Here is a 27,705-nt window from a genome sequence, read left to right as displayed (position 1 = left end):
CTTCACACTGTGAGCTCTGTGCAGCGAGTCCCACTGAGCCAGACTCCTGTGGAGCCTTGTGTGCTGTGCAGGGGTTAACGCCCCTCACCCAGCGCTGTCACAACAGCCGGGTTTATTCAGCAGCTGGAGCCCAGCATGGGAAGTCCCCAGGTTAGCCCAGAGAACTGAAGGTGAAAGCACAGCCCATCCTGGTCAGCCCAGGGCCCAGCCAGGAGAACAGTGAACCCACTGTTCAGGCTCCATCTGTCTCTCCATCTGATTGGGTTGGCCGTTGGCTTCTCACATACTCCACTGATGTGGAATCGGCCATCGCCAATCATTTTTATTGACCGGGTCCAGCTCAGTCAGCCTGGCGACACTCCTACCTGTGTTCCAGCCTGCCCTGAGAGCCCTTCCTCCCATCTGAAAAATATAGGGGAAACTGAGGCACACATAGGAGACATAAATCTTACAGAAATGTCCCACTTTGTGACACCTACTCCCTGTTCTTGTTAACATCGTATGCTAAGCGTAACTGTCTCTCCTGTGTCTGACGCTGAGCTGTCCTCGGTTCCCCAGAGCCGCACTGAGAACAAAATTCCCAAGCTGGGTTGTTCTTTGCACCTCACCCTTGTGCCTGCCCCGTGCTGCTGACAGCTCTCACTGGGCTGCCCTGGCTGTTAGGTAGCTGGCCTATGCCCCCACCAGTGATGGCTGAGATCTTCACCAGTCTGTGTGCCTGAATGCGGGGACTTCCTGCCTGCCCCTGACACGGGGGAGGGGAGCAGGGTCCCTGGGGGAGAGGATCCCTCCACAGCTGCCCCAGGATTCTGCTCCACTTACCATTTCGTTCCTGTGCTCCTGGCCCAGTTCATCGCTGGGACGTGGAGGATGCTTGGGGAATTCCAGCCCTGGGGAACAGGATGGGGCTGGTCGGACCCCCAGCCAGTTGGGGTCACTCAACCATCTCCCCGGCTGTTGGGCCGTTTCCTCAGCCCCTCATCTGTCCCATTCTCTTGCAGCCTCACGTGGAGGGTCCCTCCTGCAGCAGCTGCCGTGCCCACCATTTCCACCTGAGCGCCGAGAACCGCGAGGGTTGTCTGCCCTGCTTCTGCATGGGTGTGACCCAGCAGTGCACCAGCTCCTCCTACTACCGGGGCCTGGTAAGAGCCCATCTCCCCAAGCCTCCCGGTCCAGTCCCGCAGGGTGCCTGGCTTGCAGGGGCCCCTGGTTGGATTCACGTCCCCCGGTGTCTGTTCCCGGCAGGTCACTAGCCCCTTCCTCCCGGGCGACTTCCAGAACTTCGCCCTGGTGAACCGCCAGCACAGCACCCGCGTCGTGACCGGCTTCGTCGTGGAGCTGTCAGCCGAGGGGCCGCAGCTCTCCTTCGGGCGCTTCGGCCAGCTGGGCCAGGAGTCCTACTACTGGCAGCTGCCCGGGCCCTACCAAGGAGACAAGGTATGGCAAGAGCCCAGGGCCCTGCCCGTCTCCCTGCCCCACCGTGGCTGGAGAATGGTTGAGGGGCCTGCTGGGGCCTGGCCCATGGCGCGTGTCTGTGCGAGAGCTCTGCATGCCCGGGGCTGGCACCCTGAGGCCCTGGGCTCCTGCACTGGACCAGTGATGCACCCGGCTCTCCTCCAGCGCTGCCGAGCAGTGGCTCTCATAGTGCTTTACAGAGGGCAGTACTGTGAGCCCTGTGGTACAGATGGGGAAACTGAGGCACAGGCCTGCGCTGTTGTGTCTCCTGGGCCACTGTCATCAGTGTGTGATCCCTGAACCTATGAGCACCCCTGTCAGCCCCATGCTGAGGCCAGAGTCCCGGGCAGGGGATAGCACTGGCTCTAACGGGCCCCGTCCCTGAGGTAAGCAGTGCCATCGCCCCTTGGAGACCCCCCCAGACTCCCACCTCACACGGACCCAGCCGTGCCGACAGCCCAGGGAATGTGACCCATGGGGCTGAGCAAGCACAGAGCCCATCCCCTGGGGATTGCAGCTGAAGGGGGCATGAGCTCTGTCAGGAGCCTGGGGGCTGTGGCTCTGTCTCTGGGAAGGGGATTTGCCCCATGAAGGCAGGGTTGCCTAGTGGATAGGGACTGAGGTGGGACTCAGGAGACTGGGGCTCAGTTTCTCTGGCCTCTTGTGTGACCTTGGGCAAGTCACTTACCAGCTCTGTGGCTTTGCTCTCTGCAGCCTGGGGGCTGTGCCGCCTACTCCCAGCAGGAGCCCACTCTAGGGGCTTCGAGACGAGCAAGGTCCCGGCTCCCTGGTGGCCTCCGTGGGTCTGTCTACACTGTGCACTAACCCCAGGCTCTGACTCAGATTTGAGCCCAAGCCCTTCCTCCGTCCACACAGAAATCAGGCAGATTTAGGCGTGCAAGCCCACAAACCCTGGCTCCTAGGACCCTGCTGGGCATTCGGTCAGAGCCTAGGTCCAGCCGCGACTTGGCTCCAAGTGTGGACACAACTCGAGCTGCAGCCCCGAGGCAGGGCTGTGCAGTGCAGTGTGGACGTGTTCGCACGGGGCCAGCCAGCGCAAGCCCAGCTTTCCAACGAGTCGACAAGCACGGGTCCCAGTCATGGGTTTCCATGCAGTGTAGACACCCCGTGGCATGATGCCCAAGTAGGCAAATCGGCACCCGGCGCTCAGTAGATGTGCTCGCCGTGCGGTGATGTCCCAGGATCACAGGACAGCGTTGTGTCTGGAATGGACTGTACTTACTCCAGACACCCCTTCCCCACAGGGGGCAGCACTGGGCCACCGCAACGGGGGCAGAGCTGGGGGCTGCATTCCACACCCACTGCTCCCCCTGGCTGGGCGTTTGTTCTAGATCAATCAGCTCTGCCCCCCTTCCCTTGAGCCCCAGCAGGTGGAAGAAGAAAATGACTCTGCCCTTACAGGGGGAAAGGGCCCGATTCACTGTCTGTGACCAGGGGAATTTGTTCCTTCCCTGGGTGCTAGCTGTGTGCTGGCAGTGCCCACCGTGTGCTGGGAGCACCAGCCATTTCTCAGGAGTGCCCACCGTGTGCCGGCAGTGCCCGCCGTGTGCCCGGAGCACAGTCCCACATGGGTCCGTCCCTGCCCTGGGCTCACAGGCACATTCAGCACAGACTGTGCCGCATGCAGACAGGGCATGCAGGGGATTGCTGGGAGGAGGGCGTCTGGTTCGCGAGTTGGAGGGTGCGGATGAGAGCGGGAGGTGAGTGCGCAGGGAGGGTGAGAAGAATGAATGGCAGGAAGGCTGGGGGCTTGGCAGTGAGAGGAGAAGCTGGAGAGCGCTGTGGAAGAGCCGTGGGACAGGAGGAGCCAGGTTCGCACTCTGCAACTGGCTCCGAGGAGCAGCTGTCCAGCTGAGCCAGACAGGGAGGGGGGCAGATAGTGTGCCAACCATCTGTCACCAGTTCCTGGGCTCCAGGAGTGGGGAGTGCTCTATCCTGACCCCTCCTGTCTGTTGGCCCCAGGCTGGCCTGGGGCTTTGCTCAGCCCTGCAGTGGAGTGTCCATGGCAAACCTCTGCTGTCTCAGCACCAGGCCGACAGCTGCTGGGCGGGCGGGGGCGGCTCGGCTATTCAGCCATCTGGAAGGGATTTCCTGCGCGTGGGCGGTTTGGCTGGGCCACGCTGGGTGCAGGTGGGCTCCTGGCGCTACTCACTTGTCCTCAGTAACCCCGCTCTCTCCTCTCCCTCCCGCTTGCCCCCTCCGTTAAACAGAGAGAAATCTATTTTGCCCGGATGCGCCGTGCGCACAAGGTACTAGGCATGGGCACCGCATGGTGGGGGCGTGAGCATGGAGTGCACCGTGGGGCTGCCGATCTAACCTGCAGTGTCGGCCTGGGGCAGCCAAGCTCTTGGCTCCCAAGGGTCCTGGAGTCCATTGGCCTGGGGCATGTGGCCCTCCTGGATAACCTGGCAAACAAACGGTCATCGGAGAAGTGGCTGGAAGGGGTGTGACTTACCCACCTGCCAGGGGAGGGGCTCGCCTGCAGGGGGCGTGGCTTACTCACCTTTGAGGGGAAAGGGCCCTGGCTTACCTGCCTGCTGGGGAAGGGGGTGGCTTATCTCAGCCCCTCTCCCCCATCTTTGGGACAGAGCTAATTACATGGAATTTGCATGTTACTAAGCCCCTGGGGGCATTCAGCCAAACCCAGCGCTGGATTGTCTGGGGTGTCCTGTCAGGGGGCCTTGCCAGTGGGAGGGGAAGGGGCATGGCAGGTTCTGTTGTGGCCAGGATAGCCAGGCCGGGGTGGACGTTGCCCATGCCTTTGCCCAGTGCTTGGCAGAGTAGCACCTGGTGTTTCTAACGAATAGTCCAGGCCTCAGAGCCATCTGCCCGGCACCCACCGTGTCCTCGCTCCCAGGGAGATGGCTCGCAGTCACGGGAGCCCTCCAAATTGGGATCCTCATGGCACTGTGCCCTGCTCACCACTGTGGGCAGGGGAGTCAACCTGTCCCTTTCCCCTCTGAGTCGCCCCCACCAATGCCCCCTCCTGGCCTGGGCATGGTTGAGCCTGGCACTGGGTCCCCAGTGTTCATGGGGGGGACATGCCCAGGGTAACCGGCTCTGGGTGGCATTTTTGAGAGCATGGTAGCTTATAGCGATGACAGCAGCGGACACCTTGGTGCCAGTGTGGCTCTGAGTGGAGAATCCCCTCCCCTCCCCAGGCCAGTGTGCAGAGGCAGTGCCACGGGGACTCGCCCACGTAGCTGCTCATGGAGCTGTAGCAAGCAGTGTGTGGCAACCCTGGCCTGTGGCACTGGGCGCAGCCAGGGGCAGGTGGGTAAAGGGTGTGAGGGCTGCTCATGCCCCCTGTCTGGGAGGGCCAGTGGGTTCATAGCCCTCTTGTGCCTCCCATCAGAATGGCACATCCCTTACGGAGGACCAGCTGCGGAAGGCTGTGGCCGCGGGTAGGATCCTGGGCTCTGGAGGGGGCAGCCGCAGGGTTAGACAAGTGGCTAAGGTAATGGGCGAGCATTGGCATGGGCATGCTCTGCAGTGATTGGCAGGTCAGAACCCCTGCTTGGACTCTGTGGGGCTAGAACTCAGAGGGGCTGGGACTAGGGGAGGATCTAGGAGGCTTCGCATTATGCTCTTACTCAGTATTTTTCTGTGCTGCCTGTGCCCACCAATCTGCCAAGCCTGCCCCACTCTCTGACCCAGGCCAGCCAGCCAGTGCCCTGCTCCCCCCATGGCAGCCAGCGCCCAGCCCCACAGCACTCCCTGCCCATTGCAAGCAAGCACCCAACCTACCCGGCTCCCTGCCATGTGCTGTGTGTTTGGCCCCATGCTGGTGACTCTCCCTGTGACCCATGCACCGGTTTGGGGTCCAGCTGGCCATGGCCCACATTGCACCCCCCTTTGGCATCGTGACGGGAGGTGCCATTTGCTGGTGCCACGGAAGCTAACTGTTGCACAGCAGCAGGGTGCGGCAGCCCCAGTGCATGGGGGCCATGCGGAGATGGTGCTGCCCCCACAACCAGAGCCTTGGGCTTCTCCCCAGCTCAGTGGTGGGAACAGCAGGCCAAAGGCAGCCAGGCCATGGCCCTGCCCTACTGGCTGAGGCCAGGTGTCCCAGGCTGGCTATTGCCGTGTGGCATGGAGATCGCCCCTAGACTGCCAGGTGCCTAGCTGTGCTCCGAAGAGACGTCCTGCCAGCAGCTGCTGCAGGGCACCTGAGTGGGGCCCTGCCCTTGAGGCTCCCGCTGCAGGCTGCTTTCAGGGGGTGCTGTTTGGAGAAGGCCCCGCATCCCTGGCTCCATCCTGTCCCCGTGTGGCATGTGGGTTCAGTACCGCCCTTCCTCAGGCTGGGGCGTGGGTGGGTGGGGGTCAGTGCTGTTCTGTCCCGGCATTATGCATGGGCAGTACTTCCCCATCCTGCTGTGGCATGGTGTGTGGGGTTGGCACTGTGCCTGGCGTGGTGTGTGGGGTTGGCACCCTGCCTGGCATGGTGTGTGGGGTTGGCACTGTGCCCAGTGTGGGGTTGGTGCTGTGCCTGGCGTGATTTGTGGGGTTGGTGCTGTGCCCGGTGTGGGGTTGGTGCTGTGCTTGGCGTGGGGTGTGGGGTTGGTGCTGTGCCTGGCGTGATTTGTGGGGTTGGTGCTGTGCCCAGCCTGGGGTGTGGGGTTGGTGCTGTGCCCGGCGTGATTTGTGGGGTTGGCGCTGTGCCCAGCAGGGTGTGTGGGGTTGACACTGTGCCCAGCGTGGGGTGTGGGGTTGGCACTGTGCCCAGTGTAGGGTGTGGGGTTGGTGCTGTGCTTGGCGTGGGGTGTGGGGTTGGTGCTGTGCCTGGCGTGATTTGTGGGGTTGGCGCTGTGCCCAGCGGGGTGTGTGAGGTTGGTGCTGTGCCCAGCATGGTGTGTGGGGATGGCACCGCCCGGCATGGCCACTCCCTGCTCTCAGGTCACTCACTGGCTCTCCCTGTCCATCCCCTCCCCGCCCTCAGGCTGACGAAGCGCAGTGGAGGCTGGATGCTGAGATCTGGGAGCTGCTCTCTGGCTTCGCCGTGGGGCAGGTGGCCTCTCCACACAGCGCTCCGGCCCCCATGGGTAGGGCCGCCCCAAGGCCCCGGGCCCAGCTAGCAGGCCTGCAAGGCCCCCCCGCTGCCCGGCTGGCTCACAGCCCCCCTCCTCGCCCTCTCCTGGCCGCATCTCCCCAGTCCTCCTCCTCCTCGAAGACGTCTTCATCCCCTGCTTCCCTGGCCGCGCCGGGTTCGCCCCTGGCACCGCGGGCCCTGCAGGTACAGCCGTGGCTGTTTGTGACACTGCTCATGGGCACTGGGGAGCAGGGCAGGGGGCTGCCCTGGCTGGGTTCCCCTCCCCTGACTCTGGCTCTTCCCAAGCCCTGGCTCGCTAGCTCACCCCCTCCCCCGCCAGTGCGCCGCATCCTCCCCCCCACCCTGTAGTGTGCACCTCAGCCGCTCTCCCTGGCGTGGGGACTCGGAGTGCTCCCCGATACCCGCCTCCCTCCTGCCCCCCTCCTCACCACCCTCCCCCTGCCTTTGCTGCTCTCCCCCATCCTCTCCCCGCCTTCACTGTCCTCCACCTGCCGTCCCCCCACCCTCTCCCTGCCTTCACTGCCCTCCCCCACCTTCATTGTCCACCCCTTGCCCTCCCCCACCTTCACTGCCTTTGCTGCCCTCCCCCACCCTCTCCCTGCCTTCACTGTCCTCCCCCTGCCCTCCCTCACCCTCTCCCTGCCTTCGGCCCTCCCTCCACCTTTGCTGCCCTGCGTGAAGCTGTTTAAACAGTGTCTGCAAATGGAATCAGTCGTAGGCTCTGCTGCCCCTGTCCGAGGCCCCTCCGGCAGACCAGTGGTCTAAACTCCACCCCACCCGTCTCCGGGGTCTGTGGTCTCCTTCCCCACCAGTCAGTCTATGCCCTGCAGTGCTGTCTCGGGCCTATGGCCTTGCCCCCTTAGACGCTGCCTCCCCGACTGAGCCCTCCCTTGGTCTCTTGTGTTGCTAAAGCCCCAGCGGGAAGCATTGCTCGGACTTCGCTCCCAGGAGTCCAGCAACCTCCTCGCCCAGGGCCCCAGGCTTGCTGCTGTGGCTGAGAAGGTACCGGAGGCCAGGGCATGCCCACCTGCATGGCCTGCGCGGGGCTCTACACGGCAGAGGGGTTTGGTACACACAATGCCGGGGGTGGCACTGCATGTCCCGAGGAATGGCATCTGATACTTGCAGTAGCGTGCCCCGGCCCCTGTTCGGAAGGCAGCCGTCTGTCCGGGGTACCGCAGGCCAGAGGCCAATCTCGCTCTCCCGGCGGGGCTCTGCCGGGGTGAAAGCGCTTGGGAACGAGAGCTTCGTTTGCCAACTGAAGACTATGGCATAGCAGCTCCCCTGGCATCCCCGGCCAGCCCTTCCCAGCTAAGCAGACCTTGCATAGTAGCATGCCCAGGCCTGGGCTGGAGCACCACTGCAGTGGAGCCTAAGGGCCGGATTCAGAGCTGATGTAGATGGTGAAAGCCCAGCACTTTCACCCCATTGACCCAGCCCGTGCATGGGCCTTCCTGCCCATTGCCGTGCCCTGGGAATCTGTCCCGCTCGGGGGTGACGGAGCCTGGCCTGGCTCGGGGCGGTGGAGGTGCCGTCGGGATTGTGTGGTTTGCTGTGGAAGTCCTTGAACTCTGCCTGCGTGTGCATGTGCGTGTGCAGGTGGCTACAGCAGCGCAGTCGTCCCTAACAAGTCTCTGTGGGGCTCCCTGCGGCTGGGAACAGCTGGTGCTCCCTGCTGGTCAACCGCAGACGGACAAGGGGGGACGGGGGTTTCCTAGCTGTGTTCCCTAAGTTGTCCTGCTCTGGGAGGGGATGGGTTAGACTCTCTCCAGGGAGACCCTTGGGGGGGACTTCAGCCCCCAGCATCTTACCCAGGGTCACCCTGCCCCCACAGTGACCAACAGGAGCTCTCCCGCACAGGCTGCCGGGCATGTCTCCTGTGGTGAGGCTGCCCCTCCGCCCCCAGCTGAGCATGGCTCCAGCCCGCAACGCCCAACCAGGCCGCATTTTTTCTAATGAATAGGAAATTCCACCCATCTGGGAAAACAGCCCCTTGCATCAGGCCAATGCTGGCTCCAGCTTTCCTGCCACGCCTCTAGGTACCGCTTCATGACAGGCACAGTCTTCAGCATGGCCAGGGCTCCTCCCTCCTGGGGCTAGTGGCAGTGGAGCTAGAGCACAGCTGGGCCATGGCCAGGGGGAGCTCCGGGAAGCTGGGGCATGGATGTGCTCCAGCCTGGCACTGCTGGAGCCTTGGGTACAATCTTAGCTTGGCTCACAGGTGTGATAACTGCACTGGGTCTCGTCCTAGGCCCTAGTGGCCCCTCCCACCCCCCATTGCAGGGTGACAGGTTTCAGAGCGGAGCCGTGTTAGGCTGTATCCGCAAAAACAACGAGGAGTCCTTGGGGCACCTTAGAGACTAACACATTTACTTGGCCATAAGCTTTCGTGGGCTAGAACCCACTTCATGAGATGCATGGAGTGAAAAATACAGGAGCAGGTATAAATACATGAAAGGCTGGGGGTTGCTTTACCAAGTGTGAGGTCAGGCTAACGAGATAAATCAATTAACAGCAGGATACCAAGGGAGGAAAAATAACTTTTGAAGGGGTAAGAGAGTGTCCCATTACAGACAATTGACAAGAAGGTGGGAGTAACAGTAGGGAGAAATTAGTATGGGGGAAATTAAGTTTAGGTTTGTAATGACCCAACCACTCCCAGTCTTTATTCAGGCCTAATCTATGCAGGGCCGGCTCTAGGATTTTTGCGCCCAAAGCAAAAACAATTCCCCCCCCCTCTTATTTAATTACCCCACCCGGCCCCGCCTCAACTCCGCCCCTTCCCCAAATCCCGAGCCCTGCCTCCTCCCCCCAGGCTCTCAAGCCTAGGGAGGGAGGGGGAGAAGCGGCGCCGCGCCGCGACCGCTCGGGATCTTCCCCTCCCTCCCAGGTTTGAGAGCTTGGGAGGGAGGGGGAGACCCTGAGCCGCCGCAGCGCGCGAAACAGCTGATTCGCGCGCCGCTGCTCCCCCTCCCTCCCAGGTTTGAGAGCCTGGGAGGGAGGGCGAGTAACGGCACGTGAATCAGCTGTTTCGCGCGCCGTGGCAGCAGCAGTGGAGGTGAGCTAGGGCGGCCGGGGCACATTTTTAGGGGCGGCATTCTGGCGCGGCCATGCCGCCCCTAAAAATGTGCCGCCCCAAGCACCAGCTTGTTTTTCTGGTGCCTTGAGCCGGCCCTGAATCTGTGGTATCTAGTTTGCAAATTAATTCCAGTTCTGCAGCTTCATGTTGGAGTCTGGTTTTGAAGTTTTTTTGTTGAAGAATAACACTTTGAGGTTCTCTCTTACAGACGGCCCCACAACCTGAAGCAAATACTCACCAGCAACTACACACCACACAACAAAAACACCAACCCAGGAACAAAACCCTGCTACTAACCCCAGTGCCTACTCTGTCCACATATCTATTCAAGGGATACCATCATAGGACCTAATCACATCAGCCATGCCATCAAGGGCTCATTCACCTGCACATCTACCAACATGATATATGCCATCATGTGCCAGCAATGCCCCCCTGCCATGTACATTGGCCAAACCAGACAGTCTCTACACAAAAGAATAAATGGACACAAATCTGACATCAGGAATCATAACATTCAAAAAGCACTGGTCACTCAGTAACAGACCTAAAAGTGGCAATTCTTCAACAACAAAAACTTTAAAACCAGACTCCAACATGAAGCTGCAGAACTGGAATTAATTTGCAAACTAGATACCATAGATTAGGCCTGAATAAAGACTGGGAGTGGTTGGGTCATTACAAACCTAAACTTAATTTCCCCCATACTAATTTCTCCCTACTGTTACTCCCACCTTCTTGTCAACTGTCTGTAATGGGCCACTCTCTTACCCCTTCAAAAGTTATTTTTCCTCCCTTGGTATCCTGCTGTTAATTGATTTATCTCATTAGCCTGACCTCACACTTGGTAAAGCAATTCCCACCCTTTCATGTATTTATACCTGCTCCTGTATTTTTCACTTCACGCATCTCATGAAGTGGGTTCTAGCCCACAAAAGCTTATGGCCAAATAAATGTGTTAGTCTCTAAGGTGCCACAAGGACTCCTGGTTTTTTTCTCCCCCATTGTTAGTCTGCACTCGGGAAGGCAGCAGGGATAGCAGGGGGCGCTGCAGGTGGGATGGAAGGGCATCAGCAGGGCTGCAATGCAAGGTTGTGCCCCTGCCCATGGGCATCACTGCCTCGCAGCCTAGGCGTGGATTAGAATGAGTGATGCAGAGCAGGAGCGAGGGCTGCCAACCCCAGGATGCCTGGGAGCTGGCATACACCACTCCTGTCTCACCCATGGCCTTTCCCATGGGGGCACGGCTTGTGGTGCCATCTCAGTGCCATGCCTGTGCTTTGTGTGGCTCCCCTCTGCTCTCCTGCAGCTGGCCAGGTGGGGACGCTCAGCTGTGCCCCCTTTGTGACAGGGTGCCATGTGCCCATCTCTCTCCTCTCCCAGTATTCTCTCGTCTACAAGGGTTTCTCTCTGCTTCCTGAAAGTGTTTTCTACTGGCAGCTTCCCGGCACCTTCCTAGGGGACAAGGTAACTGCACTCTGTTCTGGGGAGGGGAAGCACCGCTGGCAGCAGCCACTTTGATCTAGGTCCAGAATGGGGGTGCTGGGATCTGGGGTTCGGCTAATCCCTTGTCCTCAAGTGCTGGGTTGTGTGGCTGAGCAGAGCTCCAATGCCCATGGCAGAGTGGCCTTGGGGAGCCCCCTGCCTTGACACCCTGTGCTATTCCCCACTGGGTCTGCCTGTCGGAGCCTGTAGTCCTGGGGAAGGGCCTGGCCTCTTCTGGGGAGCAAGGGGCTCTGGGCTTTGCCTTGAGGGCTCCAAGGAGGAGCGTCATACTCTCCAGAGCTGTAGATCTCCAAGAAGTCCCCTTCATTTCATCGGCTCCAAGGCCAGGAGGGACCATTGTGATCATCTGGCCCAGAGGGTCCCAAACTCTGCCCTGAGGCCCCCCCATGCAGCGGCATTTGGCGCTGCAGCCACCGTTAGCACTTCAGGAGGAAAATTAGTCACCTGAATGATTACAGACCCATAAACTCTAACCCTGTAAATAAACCATATGTGTGTTACCATGATGGTCCCAATCACACCTTGTCAAGGCAGAAACGGAGCAGCACTGCCGAGCCCCAGTCCCTGGGGGGCTGATACTCCAAGGGGCCTGATTGCCTTGGATTGCAGGGTGCAGTGGCTCGGGGCGGGAATGGCTGGGAACCTTCCAGCCTCCGGGAGCTGTCACCTCTTGGGGCCAGCCCCTTCTCGCCCTCTGCTTAGTAGCTCCACTTCTCTGCCACCTGCCGGAGGCGCTGTGCCCCTCTGGCCCTGGGCAAGGCCATCTCTGGGCACCACTCTGCCAGCGGGGGGGCTGGCGGCCAGCTCCACGCACACGACTCCTCATTGCTTGTCCACTTCCCAGTCAGACATGGCAGCACTGGGTGCCCTGTTAGTGAGACAGGACCTGCTGGGGGTGTGTGACTCGAGCTGTTCGGGGGGCAGCTGAACCTTTAAATTGTGCCCCCCACTACCAACATATACATTGGGGGGGGCAATGCCCCCAACCTCTGCCTGTGGTTGCGTCAGTAGAGTACCCGGGACTGTGTCGTAGCCCACCTTTGGGGTGCATCCCACAGTTTGGGAACCCATGATCTAGCCTGACTCCCTGGATAGCCCAGGCCAAAGACCTGCCCCACAGGAATTCGTAGAGCGGGTCTGTTAGAGAAACAGCCAGGCTGGATTTCCAATGGTCAGAGCTGGAGAATCCACCAGGAAATGGGTCCGAGGGTTAATTACCCTCACACGTGCTCCCACTGCTGGACTGAGGAGCCTGCAGGTCCCTCCAGCCTGCGGTCAAGGCCCTCTGAGCCGGCTCCTTGTCAGGCTAAGGAGATGGAGCTCCCTGGGTCGATCACTGTTGGGCAGGTTTTTGATCCTTCCCCCTGCCCTGCCCCTCTCCTTGTCCCTAGTGCCCCCCTACTGGGCTGACCAAACCAGCCCCAGGGCAGACTCACTTGAGGGACCCTTGGCCTGGCTGGTGGCACAAAGCCCCACCCTGCATGGCCAGGCCAGGGCACCACCAAGTCAGAGCTGAGGTGCTGCAACCTGAGCTGTTCCCTTGCTTTCTCAGGTTGGCTCCTATGGTGGGCGGCTGCGCTACACCCTCTCCTACAGCTCTGGGGGGAGGAGTGCCCCGCTGCCGGATGCCGACGTGCAGATCACGGTAAGGGCTGCCTGGGATGGGGGGGGGGCTGCCTGGGACAGGACAGTGGGGGGTCTGGGAGGCATATGGGCTGTCTGGGATGGGAAGGGGGCTGTCTGGGTGACGGGGTGTCTGGGAGCAGGGGTCTGCAATCGAGGGGCATGCGGAGAGCTGGGAGAAGGGAGGCTGGGATAGAAGGCAGGGAACACAAGTCAGAACAGGGAAAGGTCAAGGTAATGATGCTGCCTTTGGTGGGACACTTCTGAGAGTGTCAATTCAGGACAAACTGCTTAAAGCAGGGCAGTTACAGCCCAAGTCTGGGGTTTCTTCACTTCTAAGGCACCAAACCAGCTAGCCAGAGAGGACTTCGGTCTCACCCCACTGGCGAACCACACCTCACACAAGCAATTCTCTTAGACGCTCCAGTTTCCCAGTATCACTACCAGTGCCACTCATTATGGGGATGAATTATTATGAAAACCAATACCCCAGTAAAAGGAAAAAGGGTCTCCCGATCCCAAAGGACCAAGCCACAGACCCAGGTCAATATACAAGTCAGATCTTACCCACAAATCACGCTGTTGCCAATCCTTTTGGATCTAAAATCTAAAGGTTTATTCATAAAATTAAATTAAATAAATAAATTAATATATGGAGATATACCTATCTCATAGAGCTGGAAGGGACCCTGAAAGGTCATCGAATCCAGCCCCCTGCCTTCATTAGCAGGACCAAGTACTGATTTTGCCCCAGATCCCTAAGTGGCTCCCTCAAGGATTGAACTCACTACCCTGGGTTTAGCAGGCCAATGCTCAAACCTAGAATTGGTTAAATAGAATCAATTACATACAGTGATGGCAAAGTTCTTGGTTCAGGCTTGTAGCAGTGATGGAATAAATTGCGGGTTCAAATCAAGTCTCTAGAACATCCACAGCTGGGATGGGTCATTCAGTCCTTTGTAGCAAGGTTCCTCCAGAGGCAAGAAGCCAAATGGAGGGGTTTCCAGGGCCTTTTATATTCTCTGCCTGTGGAAGGACACCCCTCCCTTCTTACTGTGGAAAATCACAGCAGCAAGGTGGACCCTGGAGTCACATGGGCAAATCAAATGTCCATGCATGACTCAGTGTGCAAGCCGAAGCCATTGTTCACATGTTAGTTTGAAAGTGGACACTCAGATGTGGATTGGTGTCTCTCAAAGTCCATTGTTAGTTAAGTGTTTCTTGATTGGGCACTTACTGAGAATAGTCCTTTCTCAAGTAGTTGACCAAATGCTTCACTGAGGCTACTTGGAATCAAATACATTTGAGTTACAAGTACATAGCCCATATTCATAACTTCAACTACAAAATGATACACACAGATACACACATACAGATAGCATAATCATAACCAGCAAATCATAACCTTTTTATAGACATCTCACACGACAACCTCTGTACAATATTGCTGCAGATATATAACAGTGGTTGCAACAATGATCTCTACAGTCACAGTTTATGTCAATAACGTCACAGATGGGTTCGATGTATTGAAGTCAGCAGGGCCTGGTGAAATGCACCCTGGGGCACGTAGGGAACTAGCTGAAGCCAGCTGGGAACCGTTAGCGACTATCTTGGAGAACTCCCCAAGGACAGGTGAGGTCCCAGAGGACCGGAAATGCGCAGCCTAGTACCTACCTTTGAAAAGGGGAACAGGAAGGACCTGGGGAATTACAGCCCAGGCAGCCGGAGAGATACTGGAACAAATGATTCCAGATCAATCTGTGAGCACCTCGAGGGCAGTAAGGCGATGAGGAACAGCCAGCATTGATCTGTCAAGAACAAATCATGGCAAAGCCGCCTAATTTCCTTCTCTGACGGGGCACTGGCCTAGTGGATGGGGGAAGCTGTAGGTGTGGCACGTCTCGATTTCACTAAGGGATCTGGCACAGTCCCACATGACAGTCTCATAAGCAAACTAGGGAAAGGTGGGCTAGATGAAACTACTCTAAGGTGAGTGCTTTAGAAAGGGGCAGCGGTACCCCGGCACAGAGACAGGCCCTTGAAATCTCCCCCTACAGGGAGGGGCTACATGGGGGAGAGCTGTTCAGGCAGGCTGGGTGAGGAGAGGCCAGCGCCTGCTGGGGGGAGCGCTCACAGCCAGGGCCGGCTTTAGGAAGTGCGGGTCCTGATTCGAACAGTTTTGATGGGGCCCCGACAGGGATGACTTAAAAAAAAAAACCACACAAAAAAAACACGCGGGGCTTGTACTCACCCGGCCGTGCTCCTAGTCTTTGGCGGCGGGTCCTTCACTCACTCCGGGTCTTCGGCGGCACTGAAGGACCCGCCGCCAAAGTGCCGCCAAAGACCCGGAGCGCCTCCAGGTGAGTAAAAATTAAAAAGGTGCCTCTAGCCAGGGAAGGGATTCTCTGCCACTTGCCCCCCACTCTGGGCGGCCCTGCCACTGGATGCGGGGCCCTCTTAGGCGCGGGGCCCGATTCGGGGGAATTGGTGGAATTGGCCTAAAGCCGGCCCTGCTCACAGCACAAGGGCTCTGTAGGTGAGTGGAAGGGGGGTGGCATCTGATGGAGGAAGAGGATCAGAACAGGTCCAGGACAGACTGGCACGGCGAGTGCAGGGAGTGCCCTGCCAACCTGGAGGAGAGGGTGTCCAGAGCCCAGCCTGGTGGTCTGACCAGCCTCCTCTCCTTGCTGTCTGCAGGGCAACGACATTACGCTGGTGGCCTACCAGCCTGAGCTGCTGCCGCGCGACCGGCGGAGCTTCGAGATCATCCTCCGGGAGGTGAGGGCATGGCTCGCAGGGTGTACTGCTCCGGCCCCCCGGCCCTGCCTTGCCAGTGTGATATCGAACCCTGCCCCCCCGGCCCGGCCTGTCTTGCCAGCGTGGTACTGCCCTAGCTCCCCCCCCCCCCCGGTTCTGCCTTGCCAGCACGATACCGAACCCTGCCCCCACCAGTCCTGCCTTGCCAGCGTGATACTGAACCCTGCCCGCCCCCGGCCTATCTTGCTAGCATGGTACTGCCCCAGCCCTGCCTTGCCAGCGTGGTACTGCCCTAGCCCCCCGGCCAGTGCGGTACCGAACCCTGCCCTGCCCCCCTCCCGGTCCTGCCTTGCCAGTGCAGTACCAAACCCTGCCCCCCTCCCACCGGTCCTGTCTTGCTAGCATGGTACTGCCCTAGCCCCCCGTCCTGCCTTGCCAGCGCGGTACCGAACCCTGCCCTCCCCCCGGTCCTGTCTTGCCAGTGTGGTACTGCCCCAGCCCTGCCTTGCCAGCTCAGTACTGCCCCAGCCCCTCCTTCCTGCTCCTGCCTTGCCAGCATGGTACCGCACCCCCACCCCCCAGCCCTGCCTTGCCAGCGTGGTACCACCCCAGCCCCCCTCCCACCTTGCCAGGGTGGTATTGCCCCTGCCCCCCAGTCCCCACCTCGCAAGGGTGGTACCGCGCCTACCCCACTGGCATGGTACCATACCCGCCCCACCCCCATCCAGCCCCACCTGGCCGGCATGGTACTGGTCCTGCCCCTGCCACCACCTCTCTGGCATGCTAGTCCCCCCGACCCAGCACCTGCCTCGGCCCCACCTCAGCCCTGCCCCAACCGCATCCCCACCTTGCCTCCGCCCCTGCCCCCACCCCTGATCAGCCCTGCCTTGCCCTTGCCTCTGCCTCATCTCCAACCCGACCCTGCCTCTCCGTCATTGTACTGCGCCTGCCCCCACCTCACCTCACCCCACTCCCGCCTTCTCCTCACTAGCATCATACCACCCTCGACCTTGCCCCACTGGAATGTACCACCTCCCCCCCTCGCCTCCCGACATTGTCCCCCTGCCCCCTCTCCCAGTACACCCCTCCTCTCCGGTTGGAGCCCCCTGCCCTATGAGCACTGGGTTCAGCGATCCACTGACGGGTCCCTGGGCCTGGGGAAGGTGCAGTGGGGCTCCTGGGCTCCTCTGGACTGAAGCCACTGGCACCCTCATGTCAAGCCCACCCACCCGCCTGTGCCAGGAGAGGGCATGTCCCGAGGGGCTGGGCTGGGATGCCCTCCGGCTCCATGGGGCTGGTCTCTTGTCTGAGCTAGGTTCAGTCTCCATTCGTGCCATGGCGGAGTCTCTGCCCAGAGCCCCCTCCAGCCCCTGCTGCATGAATCCAAGGCAGCCTGGCTGAGCCAAGGTCCGTGGTGCCAGCACATGGGCTTCCCTGCTGGGTGGCCCCGCTGCCCTTGCCTCAGAGCTCGGTGGGCTTCTGGCCAGGCGTGACTCTGCCCCTCTCCCCCACAGCAATACTGGAAGCGGCCCGACGGGCAGCATGCCACACGGGAGCACCTGATGATGGCGCTGGCCGACCTGGACGAGATCCTCATCCGCGCCACCTACTCCACCGACATGGTGTCGGCCAGCATTGCTGGTGTCAGCATGGAGACCGCTGTGCCCACCTACAGCAGCCTGCCACGGGCACTGGAGGTGGAGGAGTGCCGCTGCCCGCCTGGGTACCGAGGCCTCTCCTGCCAGGTGAGGGGGCCCCTTGCCGACCCACATCCACTGGCTTGGGGCCTGGCAGCTGTGCCTGCTCTGGGGGCGAGGCCCCGGACGGCTGTATTGCAGGGTGACGCTGTCTCTCTCCCCTGCAGGACTGTGCTGCTGGCTACACTCGCACGGGAGGTGGCCTGTACCTCGGGCACTGTGAGCTGTGTGAGTGCAATGGCCACTCGGACTCCTGTCACCCAGAGACGGGGGCCTGCTCGGTGAGTGACCAGCGTGGTGCCCCCCGGGGCCTGCCCGCCGACTGGAGCAGCCTTTCCACCCCGCCTCGCAGAAGCAGACACTCTTATTCCTTCTGGGGTCCCCCTGGTCACTGCCATAGGCCAGGTGGATGCCCCAACGTGGGCTGAGAGAAGGGCTGAGACTCCCTCTGGTCCCCCTGGACCTACCTGCGCTGGGCCAGAGCCCCTGGCTTCCTGGGCTTGCACTCTGTGACTCAGGGAGGATCCCCATCTACCCCCTGCCTCCTGCCCCACCCTAGAGGAGGACTCTGCCCCAGGGCAAGCCCCTCGCTATGACCCCTTCTCCCCCAGTGGCTGGGTGTGTAGCTAGCCCTGGTGCACACAGCGCTGTGAGCTCTGTCCCTCTTCCCAGAACTGCTTACACAACGCGGCCGGGGAGTTCTGTGACCAGTGTGCCCCTGGCTACTACGGTGACGCCACCGCCGGGACCCCCGAGGACTGCCAGCCTTGCGCCTGCCCACTCTCCGAGCCTGAGAACCAGTGAGTAGCTGACGCCAGCGGATGGGGTTGGGGGTTAGAATGTAGCAGCCCATGGCACATGTGGGGTTAACATGACTGAGGTCAACCCCCCCCCCCCCCACACACACACACACACGTGGCATCTCCATCTCTGGGTGTTCACACTGGGGCTCAGCCGCTGCCAGCAAGGGGCCAGGCCTGGCCTGGGCAGGGCAGAGGTGGAGGTGGAGCGAGGATGTATAGAGGAGGTGCCAGCTGCTGGCTGCCCTATTGCCAGCCAGGTCTGTTGGCGTCTCAGCACCAGCCCTACTGCTGCTGCCAGCCAGTGTTTCTTGGCAGGGCCCCTGAGAGTCTGTCCTGGGGATGATCCTGAGGGCTCTGTGGTTCACTCAACCTTGTGTGTCTGATAGCTTGAGGGGTATACAGCAGGGACAAGGCCGCTCTTCCTAGGGCAGGGGGCACTGTTCCCGGGGCGGCTGAGCAGAGGCAGGGCTCTGTTCCTGTGGTGGTTCCGGTGTGGCGGAGGCAGGGGGCGCTGTTCCCGGGGTGGCTCAGTGGAGGTGGGAGGGGGCGCTGTTCCCGGAATGGTTTCGCGGGGGCAGGGGTTGTTGTTCCCGGGGCAGCTGAGCAGGGGTGGGGCGCTGTTCCTGCAGTGGTTCCAGGGTGGTGGAGGCAGGGGGCACTGTTCCTGGGGTGAGTGTGGGTGCTGTTCCTGGTCGGGCGCTCAGGTCTCTCTCTCCCTGCAGGTTCTCGCGGACGTGTGAGAGCCTGGGGGCGGGCGGCTATCGCTGCTCGGCCTGCGAGCCCGGCTACACTGGCCAGTACTGCGAGCAGTAAGTCTTTCCCCTAGGGCTGCCACCCAGCCAGTTTTCCCCCAGACAGTCTGGGTTTTGGCATGTGTAGCCTGGTGCCATTTGACAAGGGTCCCCCCCTATTTTTTAAAATCTGGGGTGGGCGGGGAAGAGGCAGAGCAGGGACAGGGACTTTGGGGAGGAGTGGAGAAGGGGCGGGGCCTTGGGGGAAGAGGTGGAGAAGGGGTGGGGTTTGGGGGAGGAGGTGGAGAAAGGGCGGGGCTTGGGGGAAGAGGAGGAACGGGAGGGGACTTGGGAGAGGAGGTGAGAAAAGGGCAGGGCCTTGGGGAAAGAGGCACAGCGGGAGGGGACTTGGGGGAGGATGTGGAGAAGGGGCGGGGCATTGGGGAAAGAGGCAGAGAAGGGGCGGGGGCTTGGAGGAGGAGGTGGAGAAGGGGCGGGGCTTGGGGAGGAGGCGGAGAAGGGGCGGGGCTTGGGGAAGAGGAGGAGAAGGGGCAGGGCCTTGGGGGAGGAGGTGGAGAAGGGGCGGGGCTTGGGGGAAGAGGCGGAGAAGGGGTAGGGCTTGGAGGAGGAGGTGGAGAAGAGGCGGGGCTTGGGGGAGGAGGTGGGAAAAGGGCAGGGCCTTGGGGAAAGAGGCACAGCAGGAGGGGACTTGGGGGAGGATATGGAGAAGGGGCGGGGCATTGGGGGAAGAGGCAGAGAAGGGGCGGGGGCTTGGAGGAGGAGGTGGAGAAGGGGCGGGGCTTGGGGAAGAGGCGGAGAAGGGGTGGGGCTTGGGGGAGGGGTGGAGAAGGGGCGGGGCTTGTGGGGAAGAGGCAGAGAAGGGTGGGTCTTGGAGGAGGAGGTGGAGAAGGGACGGGGCTTGGGGGAAGAGGCGGAGTAGGGGGCAGGACCTCAAAGGAAGAGGTGGGGCAGGGCTTCTGGGATTTGGTTTCCAGCCATTAGAAAGGTGGCAACTCTGTTGTCCCCTGAGCTCCCAGCTGCCCTGGGTCGGGGCTCAGCCCATGGAGCCTGGCCGCATTGCGCCTGGAGCCCGGGGGGGCTGTGCACACTGGGGCAATAACTGCTTCCCACGCTCCTGAGTCCCAGCCTGCAGCGCCGAGGCGCAGCAGACACAAGGCTTTGTTAGGGTGACCCGGCGTCCGGTTTTCAACACTGTTAAAAGTCTGGTCGGCGGTGCTGCAGCCTAAGGCAGGCTAGTCCCTACCTGTCCTGGGGCACTGCGCTGCTTCCAGAAGCGGCCAGCAGGTACGGCTCTGCGGGGAGGGGGTGGCATGGGGCTCCGTGCGCTGCCCCCGCCCCGAGCACCCCCACTTAGGAGCCAGACCCGCTGGCCACTTCTGGGGCGTAGCATGGAGCCAGGAGCAGCAGGCAGCCTGCCTTAGCCCCACTGCGCCGCTGACTGGGAACTGCCCAAGGTAAGCCCCAACCCCCAGCCCTGAGCCCCTCCTCAAACCCAGAGCCCCCTCCTGCACCCCTAACCCCTCATCCACAGCCCCAGCCCAGAGCCCGTACCCCTTCCTGCACCCCAGCCCTGAGCCCCCCAAACCTGGACCCCCTTCCTGCACCCCAAAACCCTCATCCCCGGCCCCATCCCAGAACCCACACCCCCAGCCCAGAACCCAGACCCCCCCACATCCCAACCTCCTGCCTCAACCCGCAGCCCCCTCCCACATTCTGAATCCCTCAGCCCCAGCCTGGAGCTCCCTCTTGCACCCCAAACCCCTTATCCGCAGCCCCACCCCAAAGATTGCAACCCCAGCCGGAGCCCTCACCCGCACCCCAACTCCCTGCCCCAGCCCAGAGCCCCCTCACATCCCCATTTAGAGCCCTCATCCCCTCCTGCACCCCAACCCCAGCCCAGTGAAAGTGAGTGAGGGTGGGGGAGAGCGAGCCACCGAGGGAGGGGGAATGTAATGAGCAGAAGGTGGGGCCTTGGGGATGGGGTGGGATGGGGGCGGGGCCTCAGAAGGGAGGGGCTAGGGTGTTTGGTTTTGTGCCAATAGAAAGTTGGCAACCCTAGGCTTTGTGTGGAACCCCCCCCCCCCCACCCAATAATCATGCTCCCCTGGGAGACCAGTGCCCCCTTCACCTGTCTCTCCTGCTCCCCACAGATGTGCACCAGGCTATGTGGGGAACCCCAGCGTGCGGGGGCAGAAGTGTGTACCTGTGGGTAAGTGCAGGGCCAGGCACTGGCGGCAGGGTCCCCACTGCCCTGGTCTTTGGGCCAGCAGAAGGACAAGGGCTAGTAGCCTGAGGTGGTGAAGGTCCCTTGCCCCTGTCCAGGGTCAGTAGCCAGCAATTTGCTATGTTCACTGGAGTTACCAGCAGCTCAGTTTAAACACAATGCTGCATTGGGTTAGATTAAAAATCAAACCAGTTTATTTAACTACAGTCTGGTGGATTTGAAGTGAGTACTAGTGTAAGGCATCAGTCAGAAATGGGTCCAAGAAACATAAATATAAACCCCTTTCTACCAGCTACAACTGAGTGAGCGAGGCTTGGCTGGAGTTCAGACCTGCGCCAGGCTCCCAGCAGTATGGCTGGTGCAGTTCTCAGGTCCGGCTCTCCCCCGCAGGCAGAGGGCTGGTTCCTGTGCCCTGCAGGTGAGAGAGAGGTGGCTTGGGGTGGTTTTGCCGCTCACTGTCACAGTCCAGACCCATTTTGAAATGCTCTCTGCTGAGGGTCATCCTGGAGAAAGTTCACTCCAGCGGTGAGGCCGGGCTGGGGAGTCCCATGGGGAAAGAGGCTCCATGCTGCTGTTTGCAGATTGATTTGTTCCTACCCCCATCACTGCCAAGGAGCGGCCCCAGGACATGCCAGAGGCACCTGTCCTGTGTCTGAGAAGAGGGTTACCCCGCCCGATTGTTGGGTGAACTCTTCCTACGCGCTTCCTGCATACACTCCCCAAGGACATTAACCTGGGGGGGACAGGGGGGGACTTTAATGATTCCTCCCAAGGCACATTGCGGTGATGTGGGGAGTGTGAAGACAGGGCACTTGGAGCACTGGAGGGCTGTGACTCTGGGCTCAGGTGGCTGCAAGGGGAGCAGGCAACTCCCAGACCACGGGCCAGAATCCCTAACATCCAGCCCCTCATCCCTGCCTTTGCCCCGCCAGCAGGGGTGTCATGGAGTCCCCGGGCGATGCTCGGGAACTGCTCCCTGCGAAGCCCGTCAGGACTTTGGGGAGCCTCCTTTCCCTCGGAGCAGACTGTCTTCAGGTCAAGAAGCTCACACGGCTTCACCTCCTGGGTCTCTCCTGGGAGCATTCAGCATATGCCCCTCCGTGCGCTTCCCACAGCGAGTCTGCCCCAGCGGGGTCCTAGGGAAGCCAGAAGGTCCTGCACGCACCCCCACTTCGCAGTCAAACGTGACTCTCAGCCAGCCAGTAACACAGAGGTTTATTAGATGACAGGACCTCGGTCTAAAACAGAGTTTGTAGGTCCAGCGAACGGGACCCCTCAGCTGGGTCCATTCTGGGGCCCAGCGAGGCAGACCCCCATCTGTCCTCTCTTCCAGTCCCCAGCTAGCTCCAAACTCAAAACCCCCTCCAGCCCCTCCTTCTCTGGGCTTTTTGTCTCTTTTCCCGGGCCAGGAGGTCACCTGATCTCTTTGTTCACCTTTAGCTATTTCCTTGCAGGGAGGAAGGGCCCTTTGTTGCCCAGGGAGACGGAGTGTCAGTGATTTATGCACACTGGCCTTTATTCCACCACCTAGAGATTTAAGAAATGTATAGGGGAAACTGAGGCACCCACACAATATTCAGAGGAAACATTAAGAACAGTCCCACTTCGTCACAAGGGGTCAGCAGAGAGATGGGATCCAGCCGGGAGCTGGGAGAGGGATGAGCCCCTCAGGGCGCAGGTGGATACGACCCCTCACCCCACAGCCCTGGGGGTCCCCGTTGGTGGGTGCAGAGCAGGGTGCGGGTGGATACGGCCCCTCGCCCCAGAGGGCCCCGTTGGTGGGTGCAGAGCAGGGTGCGGGTAGATACGGCCCCTCGCTCCACAGCCTCGGAGGGTCCCTTTGCTCTCACACCAAGAGAGTTCCCATGTGGGGGGGCAGCGGCCACAGCACAATTGCTGATCCCACCCCTATGAGTCTGATGCATCTCCCCAGAATGACTGGCTCCCTCTCTCCTCTCCCCACAGACCGAGCCCCTTTCGTGGTACGAGTCCACCCGCCAAAGACCACGGTCTCACAGGGGGGTGAGGTGACCCTGCGCTGCCAGGCCAGCGGCAGCCCGCCCTACTACTACTCCTGGTCGCGGGAAGATGGGCGCCCCGTGCCCAGCACTGCCCAGAGCAGACGGCAAGGTAACGGTGTGGCCAGGCGTGGAGAGAACAACGAACGTTAGGAACCAGGCACTTCCCCTCCACTGAGGCCGTGGTTGCACTGTGGAGGCTATGGCCGCCTAGCTGTGGTGACTGGCTGTGCCTGCGTAGCTCCGTCATATAGCTGGAAGGGTTTGTCCGTCGCTTTGGGAACTCCCTGAGCGACGGCTGACAGAGGCATTCGTCTGTCGACGTAGCTGTGTCTACCAGGGTTGGGCTGGCATAGTACAACGCTCAGAGGTGTGGATTTTCACATCCCCGAGCACTGTAGTTATGTCAACCCAAGTTATAAGTGTAGACCAGCCCTAAAATGCAGCTGCTTCTGGGGTGGGGCAATATATCCATTTATGCAGAGATCCCTCTCATAGATTCATAGATTATAGGACTGGAAGGGACCTTGAGAGGTCATCGAGTCCAGTCCCCTGCCCGCATGGCAGGACCAAATACTGTCTAGACCATCCCTGATAGACATTTATCTAACCTACTCTTAAATATCTCCAGAGACGGAGATTCCACAACCTCCCTCTCCTAACACTGGGATCCCGCTGTCTCTGGGGTGGGACATGGTAGCTATTTATACAGTCACACTGCATTGCTATAAGACTGTAGGACGGGAAGGGAAGGAGAATCCGGTACCCACATGCCACTGCAGGGTCACTGTGGGGAGTGGGTTTGATGGCGGGTTTACCATGATTAGTACTGGTGTTGGCAGATGCCCAGACCAATGGGGGAAGGTTTGAATCAGCAGGGAAATGGGGGCAGGACAGGGGTCCAGCCCTAGGTCCCACAGACTCAGGGACACATTTGGTTGGGGCCAGCCATTCTGTCGTTCAGCCTGCCCAAAGATGAGGAGACAACAGGGAGTCCAGGAGGGGTCAGATCAAGACACCCCGATCCGGTGCAAATGCAGCCCTATGAGGCCTGAGCAGGTCAGGAGCTCGGATCGATGTTCCTCCAGCTGCAAAGCCGCAAGGGAGAGCACCCCCCATGGAATGACCTAGCACCACGCGGGGGTCTATGCTGACTCGGGCGCATGTGCTCCTCCCAAATCACCAGCCTGAGCATCTCGGGTGTTCTTCAGAGCTCTCCGGCCAGACGCGGCCCCAGGCCAGCCCTGCCTAGCTGGGTGCTGGGGCCACAGCTGGGGAGCTGTGCCCAGTCTCTATAAGCAGTGGGGTGGCAGAGATAGGGTCTCCCTGCAAGCTCCTCAGGCCTGGGGATGTTCTCCCTGGCTGCCAGAGGGCCCCTCTGTGCACACGCTCAGCCCGTGGTGGGCCATGTGTGGGTCTCACACGTCCTTTGTCCCGCCCCAGGTGAAGAGCTCCACTTCCCCAGCATCCAACCCTCTGAGGCTGGTGTGTACGTCTGCACCTGCCGCAGCCTGCAGCACAGCAATGCCAGCCGGGCGGAGGTCGTTGTCACGGGTGAGAGGCTCCGGGCTCGGCCTGCGGGTGGGGGTGGGGGGGGGTGGGAGGACGCTGCTGAGATCAGGTGGGCCTGTGCACTCTGCGGGGCCCTGCCTGGGAGCTGACACCCTTCTTCCCTGGCAGAGCCGTTGTCATGGTGGCTATGCCCTCAGCGGTGGTGGGATAGAGGCAGAGCGAGTGGCACTGCTCCGCCCAGGCAGCCAGGGCAGGGTCGAGGTCAGAGCCTCATACCCCATCCACCACCAGCCCCTCAGGCCTGGGCAACAAGATGGGCTCCTATGGGCAAGGCCCAGGGGTGGGCAGGGCCTGGAGTCCGGGGGGTGAGCAGGGTCTGCCTGGGCTCAGGGGAATGGACAGGTCTTCCTGAGGCTGGGCGGGATCTGTGTGGGGGCCAGGGGGTGCGCAGGGCCTATAGGACGGGCAGGGCATGGGGGCCTGAGGCTGGGCAGGATCTGCATGGGGGCCAGGGGGTGAGCAGGGCCCAGGGGGAGGGCAGGGCCTAGGTTGGGATAAGGAGGCCTCAGAGAGGAAGAGCCAACAAGAAAACCTGAACTCAACCCTCCCACCCCAAGCTCTGCTCCCTGTTGCCCTCCTTCCCCTGCCTGGCCCTGGCCCCAAGGCACCATTAGCCCCTGGTGGCTGGGCCCTGGAGCTGCCGTCCTGCTGTCCATGGCCTGCAGGGTGTGCCGGGCAGGAGTCTTATGTCTCCCTGTCGGTGCAGAGGCCCCCAGCAAACCCATCACGGTCACCGTGGAGGAGAAGAGGGTCCAGAGTGTGAAGCCTGGAGCTGACGTCACCTTCATCTGTACGGCCAAGAGCAAGGTGAGGGCAGGGCAGCTGCCTGGGGCTGTGGGGGCAGCAAGATGGGCTGGGGGTGGGGGAACGAGAACTGCTGCTCCAGATACAGCACAGACCCGGGCAAGGAACCTGAGAGCCTCCTGCAGTGCCTGGAGTGGCGCCGCGAGGCCCTGGCCAGTGATCGGGCTGGTTGTGCCAGGTGCTGCACATCTAGCAAAGAGCCTGTGTCCCAGAAAGCGTGTGCTGGAAAGTCGATGGGAGCCGAGCGAGCGGCTGGCGGTCCTGTGACTGCTTGGTCCGCATGGCGCTTGTCATTGTTTAATGTGGGGTGAAGCCGAGGGTGGGCACGGCGCAGACGCGGGCTCTGAGGGCAGCGCAGACGGCTGACAGCTGCCGGGTTGTAACACAGCCAAAGCGCTGTGCCCACGTTTGGGATAATGGGCAGCTGGCATGGCACATCCGCTGGAGCCCACACGCCCAGGGAAGTCAGGGAAACAAGGCCCGTTCACCCCATCTTAGAGTCTGACCAGGGCGCGATTCCCAGGTGGTGCCAGCAGGACAGAGCCTGGGTTCCCCACGGCGAGAGGAGATGACACCTGCTCGCCCTGCGCTTTGCCCCTCCCGTTGGGGCCTGCCAGCTGCTCCATCCCAGGAGGGAGCAGAGTGACTTGCTGACCTGGGCCTGGGGTCTGACAGTCCCTGAGCAGCCAGGCAGGGAGCCACCCTCCTGATGCTGCCGAGCACAGCCCAGGGGACGCAGCCTTCCCTGCCTCTGCCTGTCTTCAGTGACGTGCCCATCACCATGGTATCTGGGTGCCACTCCTGCGCTCTGCCATCCCCTGCAGTGGCCCTAGCCCTGGCGGGGTGTAGGGAGGGGAGCAGGTTTATTGGCTAGGTGGGGATCGACCCCACGTTGCCCTCCCCGAGGAGCCCACCTAGAGCCGGCTCCCTGGGGTGGGGGAGGGTGGGCTCACGCCCTCCTCACAGCTGTGTCCCCTCTGCTCCCGCAGTCTCCGGCCTACACACTGGTCTGGACGCGCCAGAACCACGGCAAGCTGCCACGCCGCGCCATGGACTTCAACGGCATCCTCACCATCCGCAATGTGCAGCCCGAGGACACCGGCATCTATGTCTGCACCGGCTCCAACATGCTGGACATGGCTGAGGGCACGGCCACACTGCACGTGCAAGGTGCGGGCAGCCCTGAGCTCCCCCTGCACGCCCCATTGCGCCCTCAGGGAGAGCCTGGCCTGGGTTAGTCAGGCGGAGGCAGTTAGGGAGAGCCTGGCTGCTGGCGCCCAGTGTTCACCAGTTCCCAGGAGCCACCCCTGCAGTCCTGAGGCCACCCTCTGCCCAGGACAGTGCCCCCCGATGTGACCTTCTGCTAGCCAGGCTCCCCACTCTGCCCTGGGGGTGCTTGCATTGCTCTGTGGCTCCCACCCCCACCCTGTGGCACTTTCCCTGGCACGAGCAGTGCCCACAGTCAGTCCCCATTCCGTCCTTCTCTGGTTCCATGGTCGGCAGGATGTGCTGGCGCTGCCCTCGCTGGGTGGGTTTTTAATGGGGATGTTCCCCACCAGCTGAGTGCCCGCCATTGGCCTTTACAAAGGCGGATTCCTTCTGGGCGGAGGGGAGAGCTGCATGGGGGGACATGACCATTGAAAAGTTGCACTTGACTTAGGCTAATGCCCCTTCCCCCAATTTCCTCCTCAAACTCTCGTGCAGAATCTGATGGGAGCAGTGTCAGGGTTTAGGATCAGCTTAGGGTGCTGGGAAAGCAAAGTGGAACCCTAATCAAACAGGGTTGGGGGGGTCGAAGGGAAGCTGCTCCAGTTTGGGTTTAAGCACTGACTCTTTGCCGCTGCTGCATGGGAACCAGAAATCAAGAAAGCCAGTTTCTTTGTCAAGATGAGAGAAATACAGGGCAAGAGAAGCTAGGTGTAAAATTCCTACCGTGTCCTGTCTGGGCCAAGCAACACAGGGTCAGAAGCTTGGGCTTGTCGATGTGTTCAATCTGATTTTGGACCCTGCCCCTTTAGTATCACTGCAGGAGAGCTGAACTGCAAGGGAAGATGGTTTGTAGCTAGGGCGCCTGGCTGGGACTCAGCAGATCTGCATTCTTTTCCTGACTCTGCCACAGGGTGTGTGTGAGACCCTGTGCAAGTCATGGAAGCTTTGTGCCTCCGTTTCCCTTTTTGGGAAAATCAGGAAAATGATCCTTCCTTACATCCCAGAGGAGCTAAATTCATCCACATTCGGGAGGTGCTCGGGCACGGCAAGGGTGGGGGTAGAGAAACACCGCCTCGGCCCCTCCCTGGGCACAGAAACCTGACTTGCTGGCTGGTGCCCTCCGGCTGCTCTG

General features: G+C 60.9%; 1 protein-coding gene across 6 annotated transcripts in view; it reads left to right on the top strand.

Annotated features, from left to right (window-relative positions):
- HSPG2 (heparan sulfate proteoglycan 2) overlaps positions 1–27,705 on the top strand; it is a 182,875-nt gene that overhangs the window by 92,065 nt on the left and 63,105 nt on the right. For 4 of the 6 annotated variants that reach the window (XM_054009502.1, XM_054009501.1, XM_054009500.1 and 1 more), the window contains 14 exons: positions 1,002–1,142; positions 1,246–1,437; positions 10,989–11,072; positions 12,664–12,756; positions 15,435–15,515; positions 17,009–17,239; positions 17,359–17,472; positions 17,864–17,991; positions 18,717–18,803; positions 20,897–20,955; positions 22,936–23,100; positions 24,432–24,542; positions 25,267–25,367; positions 26,354–26,534. In XM_054009502.1, coding sequence (XP_053865477.1) covers positions 1,002–1,142; positions 1,246–1,437; positions 10,989–11,072; positions 12,664–12,756; positions 15,435–15,515; positions 17,009–17,239; positions 17,359–17,472; positions 17,864–17,991; positions 18,717–18,803; positions 20,897–20,955; positions 22,936–23,100; positions 24,432–24,542; positions 25,267–25,367; positions 26,354–26,534 — 1,768 coding nt within the window. The remainder of the gene's footprint in view (positions 1–1,001; positions 1,143–1,245; positions 1,438–10,988; positions 11,073–12,663; positions 12,757–15,434; positions 15,516–17,008; positions 17,240–17,358; positions 17,473–17,863; positions 17,992–18,716; positions 18,804–20,896; positions 20,956–22,935; positions 23,101–24,431; positions 24,543–25,266; positions 25,368–26,353; positions 26,535–27,705) is intronic. The other 2 variants (XM_054009506.1, XM_054009504.1) reach the window with 1 other exon arrangement.

The sequence above is a fragment of the Malaclemys terrapin genome, chromosome 19, assembly GCF_027887155.1.
Source record: "Malaclemys terrapin pileata isolate rMalTer1 chromosome 19, rMalTer1.hap1, whole genome shotgun sequence".
NCBI lineage: Eukaryota > Metazoa > Chordata > Testudines > Emydidae > Malaclemys > Malaclemys terrapin.
The sequence above is the reverse complement of the archived record's forward strand: the minus strand, read 5'-3'. Positions and strand labels throughout refer to the sequence as shown.